Genomic DNA, 9,341 nt, shown 5'->3' on the forward strand with positions numbered 1-9,341 from the left:
ACAGCCAGCATGCGTGCTGCTAGCGAGCCACGCATGCTGGCCACACTGTCCCCCGCACCATTCGCATACCCTATCGCACACACACACTAGCACGATGCCTACGCTAGCACTAGCCAGTGCCTAGCACTGCTTGTGCTTGATGCGAGGCATGTGCGCACGTACACGCACTTGCATGCGTGGCGCTGCTGCCTAGCACCCAGCCAGGCATTGCACGCACACGCACCAGCCATGCGCCACGCACCACGCACTGCCAGCCCACACGCATCACATGCGAGGCTGCTTTGTGCGAGGCTAGTGTGCAAGGCTGCGAGTGCCAGGCCCTAGCATCGAGCTGGCGCGCAGCCCCTCGCATGTGCTGCGATGCTTAGTGCTTCCATGCGAAGGCTAGCACTCAAGCACACGCACATGGCACGCAATTTCCAGGCAGCCAGCCACGCCAGCACCTGGTGCTTGCGATGGTGCTGCCAGGCCAGGCACGCACGCACGCAGCACCCAGTGCTTGCGATGGTGCGCCTAGTGATGCCATGGCCTGCGATAGGCGCCATATGCACCCAGGCACCACGCTAGCATGCTTGCTAGCTGCTATGGGCTACGTGGTGCCTGTGTGGCCCGCGATGGCTGCCATGCGCACCTAGGCACCCGTGCTAGCTTGCGATGGGCTGCTAGGGAGCGCCTAGGCTGCGATGGTGCCTAGCACACCATGGTGCGCCTAGCACACACATGGTGCACCCAGGTTTGCGATGAGCTAGCCTAGTCTAGCTATGGCTACGCTCATGCTTGTCGATTGTGATTTTGCGACGCTCGGTATCGACGCCCTAGGCTCGATTTCCGACGTCTGTATTCGTAAAACTCTGTCGACTCATTAAATCCTTTCGGATTAATTCAACGTCTCGGATCGGAGATTCGATTGGGTTCGACCCGAAGGGTTCAGTTAAGATTAAGCTGTAATATCAATTGTATCCTGATATTACTGATCGAAAGCGGCCTCCACCTAGGCATTCCGATCACTTGACCTTACTGAAGAATTACCTCTGTAATAATTCTGAACCCTATATCGGAATAATACAGTTGTTAGAAGGACACCATTCCTTTCAATTCAAGGTACGTTCGCGTACTTGGTAATTATTTGAATATATAGAAGCATGCTAGGCTTTGATAAATTAGTTCCAAGTAGTATCATGATAGGTGTTGTTTGGAATTTGTTGATTGGATTGATGTTGGTAATTGATTTGTATGTATGAATTATTTATGATGAATTGGTGATTGGAATTAATTACGCTAGCATGTTGATTATGAACCACACTTTTATTGTTGCCATGATAGAGAGCATGTTTAATTAACTAAATGTTTAATTTGGTTTAGAATATGAAAAGGAAATTTTATTATGGTTCATATAATTTTTTATTGATGCTATAAGCATGAGGAAGGATCTATTTAAGTATCTATGCATACAAGGATTAAATTATATTTTGGTGCCTAAGTGCACTTAAGGTGTTCTAAACACCGAGGGATAGGATTTGTGGTGCTTTATGCGCTTAAGGTGTTATTTAACACCGAGGTAGTTTAAAAAGGGTTCAACATTTAATTTATATGGTCACTAATTATTTAAGAATTAAATTGGTGTGTTTGATTGCTTGAATGAATTATAATGTTTGATTGTGTTATGGTTTGAGAGTCATCACCAAGTATAATAATATGTAGAGCAACGTAAAGTGGAAGAGATTACGCACCAAAACTCTAGGAACGTATATACCTTAAGTATGAACATATGGGGGGAGTTATGCGACTTTATATTTGACCATAACTTTTACTGGGAGTAAAGGACGCTGTATATTCCTTTTTATTATGTGCAGGAATTCCGCCACTTACGAGTAGTTCTTTTATACTGGCACGGTTAGCTCCCGTGTTAGTACCCTTTTATTGGGGCAGGTTAGGGGGAAACTCGTTCGATGCGTAATCAAAATAAATGGGCATTGGTATTTGTCTAGTTAAGTGTTGAATGTCTTGTATGCTTGCTTACAGGTGCAACAAGGTAAGTTGTGTGATGATAGGATGTATGCATGATAGTGTGTTTTATTACGCTTATGTACTCAACATTGTTGATTGTGTGTTGTATGTTTATTTGGCCTTGTCTTTGCCTTGGTCATACGATGACCCATTTATAATGGCGAGTAGTAGGGACAAGTAGAGAGAAGTTTTTCAGGTGATGAAGCATTTTCATGGTGGGCATAAGTGAAGAGCGAATCATGCTTAGTTCTCATAGGAATATGATGTGTTTTATTTGCTTTGAATATTATATATTTTATTATGCTCATGAGACTAACGTAAATGTTTTCAGTATTATTTGGTTTTAAGAGCCTACAATGGTTCCAAGTTGTAGGTTGACTTTGTTTGACTTTGGTTTGACTTTACTTTCGTTTGGTTTGACTTTTTTAAGTTGACTTGTTTTGATTGGTTTTAAAAGATAGTCTTCCGCTGTGTGTCTTTGATATTTGCCTTAGCCATTTTCACGGTAGCGATAATGTCTTAGATTTTCCTATTTAGTATTTTAAAAAGGACAAAACAGGTAGTTTAAAGGAAATGAATTTCTAGGGTGTTACACTTTAAACCTGTAATATGCATTGTCATGCTTTCTTTTGAGCTTATTTCTTAGATTAAGGTATACTATGTTGTGAACTTATTGTTATGGAAGTGTCGAATTTAGTTGGAGAAGGGTCGATAACCATATATAAGAATGAGTTGTTATTGGAACAATGCTTTTGGTGCTTGTGCCTACTAAGTAATTAAAGAATGAGCATGTTGCTGCTTGTTGTCTTATGTTTGAGCATGAGCTTGTTAGCTTTTACATTAGCTTGTCAAAATTAGCTAAAAAATTATCCCCATTTCTTAAATGCTTCCTTCAACCTTGCCACATTACCTAATCAGCTTAGTTTACCTTGATCCTTGGATAGTATACCAAATTACCTGAGCAAATAAAGGTTATTACACTTGAGCAGAAGTTTTTGATGTTTGAAGCTTAATTATTGCAATCACCACTGCTATTATATATATAACTTTGTAATAATAAATGTGAAATTAATTTCTTTGCAGCAAACACGGAATGGGGAGGAGGATGTTGTAGCATAAGATGTTCCTGTAGCAATTGATGATGATGATGATGAAGAAATGTTGCAGCTTATAAACTATGATGGAGAAGGGGCTGGTGATAGGGTTGGTGACTGAGGTCTGCAGATGAAGCTGGAGGGGAGATGGATGGAGAAGGGAAGGGTTAAGGTAATCTGGTGGATTTGAGCTCTTTGAATGTCGACCCTCCTGAAATAGGGATGATATTTGATTCCTGACAAGAAATAGATGTAATGGGAAGCAGAAAGGCTTTAGGGTGGTACGTGGCCAAACTGATAATAATACCATTGAATCTACTAAAACATTGATATGTGACAATCATTACAATAGGGAAAATGAAAATAATACAAACACAAACAACAATAATAGGACAATAACTATGTAACAATAACAATAATACCATACCTATACGACAATAGCGATATGCGACAATCATAACAGGGAAAATGACAACAAAAATATTAGAAGCAACAATAACAAAATCCAAAATGAAAATAACTACTTCCTCCGGTTTTAGTTATTTGCAACAATTGTACCTTGCACACATGCCAAGGCAAAACTTTTAGTGATAGGTTAGTAGTGGAAAACTGGGTAGTGGGGTATGTGATTAATAAATTAAAAAGGGAGGGAAAGAAAATCATATTTTTAAAGGAGAGAGAAAAAGTGAAAGAAGTGGTCCCAAAATTTAAATTTAGGTCCAAATTTTGACCTGAATTTTTTGGCACCAATTTTTCCCCCCATTTTTTTCCCCCCTCTTTTAACACTGCTGACAGCAATGTTGCAATGTAAACCAACGAAATTTTTTTCCCTCCAAATACAAATTCACAAAACACATCCAAATTTTCCCCCCTTTTTGAATTCATCAATCAAGAAGGGGTATTTAAAGGACCAGCATTACAATTCAGAACATTCAATGAATACAAAAAATACACTTCCTAAGGACAATCAGTTTTCTTCCCAAAAGTCAGTACTAACTACTACTACGTCAGTTGCAGCTTGATCTTCTTCTTCTCTGGTTCAGCAACAGCACCCAGTAAAAAAAAGCTCCTACACCTCATTACCAAACCTGACAACTGGGGAACTCAGCATCATAAGTACACTGAAAAATGTCAGGTATTTTTGCACATGATGCATTTTTTGGCATTGATCAAATGTTAACCGATGAACAAAATATGGAACACAGTCAAGCAAACAACATGGAAAGGACTGCACACACTGACACCCACTGCAATCAGCATGAGGGTAGATTTCAGGAACCCACAGGAAGAAAACAATTGACTGTTCAGCAAAAAAGGGAGCTTGTAGATGGTTTTCTACTGAAGTTGGAGGGGGGGGGGAGTTTCCCAGAGGATACTTATCACAACAAGCAAGAAAATTCAATGTACACAGGTCAACCATCCAGAGACTATTTACAGACATCAAAACACAAATGGCAAAGGGGAATGTCATAGATGTCAGAAGCAAGAAATTGAGCAAAACTGGACCCAAACCCAGATAGTACATTGATGAGTTCCTACAGTCAGCACCATTGTACAAGAGGACAACTGAGAGAAGCTATGGAGCTGCTCTCAACATCTCACATTCAGCCATCCATAAATTAAAGAAACAAGGGAGACTGAGAACACATACAAGCACAAATCACCTAACATTGACATCCAACCACAAAATAGCAAGAATGAGATGGGTGTTAAATCATATACTGCCAGCCACACAGAATGGGGACCCCAAGTTTGTGGACATGCAACAAGTTGTCCACGTAGATGAAATATGGTTCTACTTGAACCCAGAAACAAGGAGGTTCTACCTTCTACCAAATAAGGCAAACCCATACATGTGCCAACAGTCCAAGAGGTTCAAAGTGAAACAGATGTTCATGGCAGCCATAGGGAAACCAATTTTTGCCCCCAATGGAGCATTAGTACATGATGGAAAGTATGGAATTTTTCCATTTGTCTATGAAAGCATAGCCAAGAAAAAAAGCAAAAACAGGGAGGCTGGTGCTGTGGAAATCAAGGCAACACAGAATGTCAACAAAGAAGCCATAAGAGCAATGCTAATCAACAATGTCATTCCAGCAATCAAAGCTAAATGGCCTGCCCATCTACCCAAGGACATATGGATTCAGTGGGATAATGCCAGACCTCATCAAATTCCAAGGGATGAGGAATTTGAATCAGCATGTTATTCTAATGGATTCAACATTCAATTCATTTACCAGCCAGCTCAATCCCCAGACTTAAATGTGCTGGATCTAGGGCTGTTCAATGTAATACTATCAATATAATACCAATCTTTTCCCAAGAACCTAATGGAACTCATTGAAAAAGTGAAAGAGGCTTATGAGTTGTTCAACTCAGTGTTGAACAAGCACTGTTGGATAAGTCTACAGTGTTTTATGGAAGAGATTCTGAAACACCAAGGAGGGAATAACTTTATCCCACCCCACAAAGGCAAAAAAAGGCATGAGAGGATTGGGATGCTGCCAGAGCAACTAGAGGTGGAAAAGAATGTGGTTCAACAGGCTGTTGATTACCTCAACACTATTTTCATATCAACTGACCAAGGGATTGAAGAAGATGAAGGGATGCAAGTAGATGCTGACTGAACTCAAGTCAAAGAAATGAAGAAGGTTTTAGTGAGACGGCCACACATAACCATTGAAAAGCTAAGAACCAGCATGTAACACAGTATGTGCTATTATTTTTTATTTTTTTTAATTACAATATGTCAATCATTGGTTAGGTGTCTTTTGTTAAAAGTTATGTAAACTATTATTGTAAGGCAGTCTTAACAACCTATATTTGGGAAATGTACAAGTTTTTGGTAAATTTTATCAGTTCAACGATGGTTCTCTTATTTACAAGTGCTTACAATTAGGATGAGGTAACTGTGCAAAACAGACTCATAGCATCATTCCATCAGATGGGGTTTTTTTTCACATACATTGCATAACTGTTCCCTCAACCACAACTCTTATATGGAGTTGTTGGAGCAATTCCAAGTTATGAATGTTAAGTGTCAAATGAGTCCCTTCATCACTTGGATTTTGCAGGCACACACAACACATTGAGGGACTCTTACTTCACCTAGGGACAGATTTCACATGGGGGGACTCATACAGGTACAGTCATGCAGGCAACAAGTTGATCATCATTCACCATAGCATTAACCCCATTGCCAAATGGACATTAAAACATAACAGAAACCAGGGACAACCAGCATGTTCACTGAATGCAATTAAATCACCCACCCAACCATAAATGAACACATATAAAACCAGAAACTGGAGAACCCAAAAAATAACAACATCATCAAACAACCATAGGAACAATTTCCCATTCACAGCCAACCACCAACCAGCATGAATAGCAAACACAACATGAATAGGTCCACCAGCAACCAAATGAATTCCAAACAGATCAGGATGCACAACAAGCAACCTATAAAGCCAACAACAACATACTCAAGTCTGTGCACCAGCCTCAGGACAACAAACACAGCCTAAATAGGCCAACCACCATCCCACTAATTGTTTTTTTTTTTTTGAAACATCCCAACCACCAAGCAAATCTTTCAGCTAACAAAATCCCACAGTTACTAGCAATCACTCTCAACACCCGAAACAGAGCAAAATTAGGGCAACCAGCATGAAATACCAACAACAGTAAACAATTACAATCAATAATTGTCAACAGATAAAACTAACACTATATACGGAAATAAGCATGCAAATCAAGAAACTCAACGCAAATTTTGGAAACAATAGATCACCAAATCAAGAGAAAACTCAGAAACACGAGATAAAGGAGTCAATAAAATCTAGGTAAAGAATTGAGTTACGCTGCTAGATTAGTTGGAGGTAGTGGTGAAAGGGTTGTAAGACCCTTCACTTTCAACACCGTCAGCCACAGGGGACTCAGATCTGACGCGCTTTTTTCCAGAGATCTCTTGGGTAGACTTAGATCTGACCACTCCCACCACCTCCTCAACGGATTTGGCCTGTACAGGGGTTGCAACTGGGGTTTCATCATCATCGCTGTCCAGAATAACGATTTCAAGAGGCTTATTAATGGAACCCTCAACGTCTTTACCTAGATTTGGCTTCGAAGCCTGACCACGCTCCTCATCGAAGTCGTAAGGAGCCAGATTTGCACCCCCTCCAGTTCTACGTTTCATATCAAGGTAGGTTGCAGTACGCGTCCCTATCAAACGCATCTTCCTAGTGCGTCGCTGGCACTTGTAGGTGGCAACAACGCCAAGATCTGGCTTTTTTGTGTTAGGGGAACTCATTTTTTAGGGGTTTTGGAAGAAATAGGTAGTAGAAAACCCAGTTCTGCCAAATTTAGGGTTTCAAACTGGAGAGAGAGTGAGATAAAGGATGGGGTTTCTATGAGAAGAGAGAGAGTATGACAGCAAAAGACGAAAACAAAGCATAAATGTTGTAGGTAGGTGGAAGGAACCCAGATGAACAGTCGCCATTACTGGTGGTGGGTGGATTTTACATTCAATAGGGTAGTTGAGAAGATGAACAGAGATTGAGATGGTAAATGGGATGGGATGGGAACCCTAAATTTTTGGTGGGAATGGTTATATTAATTGGGTGGGTATTAATTTTAGGTAAGTAGTGTTAATCCTTGGCTTAAAATATAATCAGTTTTTTAAAGGGCATTTTCGTAATTTTACACTTAAAAAATTTACCAAATAAAGGAAAAAATCAATTTGTTGCAAATAATAGGTAGCACCCCGATTAGGTAAATGTTGCAAATAACTAAAACCGGAGGAAGTACAAAAATATAACAATAATACCATCGAATTGACTTATACGACAATGGTGATATAATAACAGTCATAATAATTGGGAAATTGACAATAAAACAATCTTACTTGACAATAAAAATAAGTAATATGACAATAGAAAATATTAGAATGACTCTAAAGGTTTAGGTCATTCAAACTTATTATAGCCTATGCAAAATACCATTATTTACAGTGAAAGTAACGTATCATCGCAATATAAATACCCTAACTTCTAAATACCCTAACCCTTGTAAACCCTGAACCCTAACTTCTTAAAGTTGTATTCTTTAATAAATTTACCAAATTCAAATAAGCATCAATCAAAATCATGATACGAATTCAAATCAAGCATGAATTAAACCAAGATATGAAAGAGGTTTGCAACAAAAAAAAAAAAAAAAAAAAAAAAAAAAAAAAAAAAAAAACCATGTAATGCAATAAGTATTAATGACTTCCTCTTTTAAAAACTCTATTATAACTATCTACTTTGTCCTTCAACATTCATAATGATTAATAACAAAAGACCATGTAATTGAAAGTAGTCATTAGCAGTACAAATTTAAACAAACAATGGTAAGGGATATGACAAATATTGAAGAAAATAAGAAAGTGTAAAGGTTTGACATTTGATCTCAATTAGAAAGGCTTAATGGAATGACAATAATATTACACTATAAGACAATAAAGGTTTAACAATGACAATATAGTACTGTGAAAAAGTTGAGAATTATTGGCCATTATTTCACATACAACTTGACAATAGGTATTGGAGTAATGAAAATAACTATTAGAAATTGACAATAATCCAATTCATCTACCGTTTTCATATTGGGTTTTTTTTTCTTGCATTTTTTGTATAATGGGCCCCACCTTGTTCTACTTTTTTACATGGGCCCTACTCCGTCACAAAATGACCCCGTTCCTTTTTATGTAATCCCTCCGTCCCATAATACTTGGGACATTGGGGTGGAAACGTATTTTAAGAAAACTACAAGTGGATCAATTTAAAATATTTATTTATTGTATAAAAGATTCTCTTTCGTATTCTTTTATTGTAAGAAAATAGCAAAGTGGGGTTGGAGTGGAGTAGGTGAAGAGAGAGAAAATGTGAGAAAATATTATTTTTAGTAACGTATCAAGTATTGTGGGACGAACGTAAAAGAGAACTGTATCAAGTATTATGGGACGGAGGGAGTATTATGAAATGGTTCTTTCTAATCATTTATTTTAATTAATAAAAATAACACTTTTTCTCAATTTTCGTAATGAAAATTGCTCGTGTAAGGTTTTTTGGGTAATTTTTACATAAAAAATAAAGTAAATGCTCCGTTTTACATATCAAGAAATATCCCGATTTGTGTATCACTATTTTTAAACGCGAAAATTGTTGGGGTAGGGTTTTATGGGTCTTTTTGACCCTT

The 9,341-nt window shown here is 38.5% G+C and overlaps 1 protein-coding gene across 1 annotated transcript; it reads left to right on the forward strand.

Moving 5' to 3' along the window:
• The first annotated feature begins 4,798 nt into the window (after nucleotides 1-4,798).
• LOC110692091 lies at nucleotides 4,799-5,407 on the forward strand. Its single transcript, XM_021869075.1, has one exon. The coding sequence runs from the start codon at nucleotides 4,799-4,801 to the stop codon at nucleotides 5,405-5,407; it is 609 nt and encodes a 202-aa protein (XP_021724767.1).
• The last annotated feature ends 3,934 nt before the right edge of the window (nucleotides 5,408-9,341 follow it).

Source organism: Chenopodium quinoa, unplaced genomic scaffold (assembly GCF_001683475.1).
Source record: "Chenopodium quinoa cultivar QQ74 unplaced genomic scaffold, ASM168347v1, whole genome shotgun sequence".
NCBI lineage: Eukaryota > Viridiplantae > Streptophyta > Magnoliopsida > Caryophyllales > Amaranthaceae > Chenopodium > Chenopodium quinoa.

Excerpts from the sequence above, each read along its gene's own strand:
- LOC110692091 (XM_021869075.1), top strand. The coding sequence starts at position 4,799 with ATGAGATGGGTGTTAAATCATATACTGCCAGCCACACAGAATGGGGAC.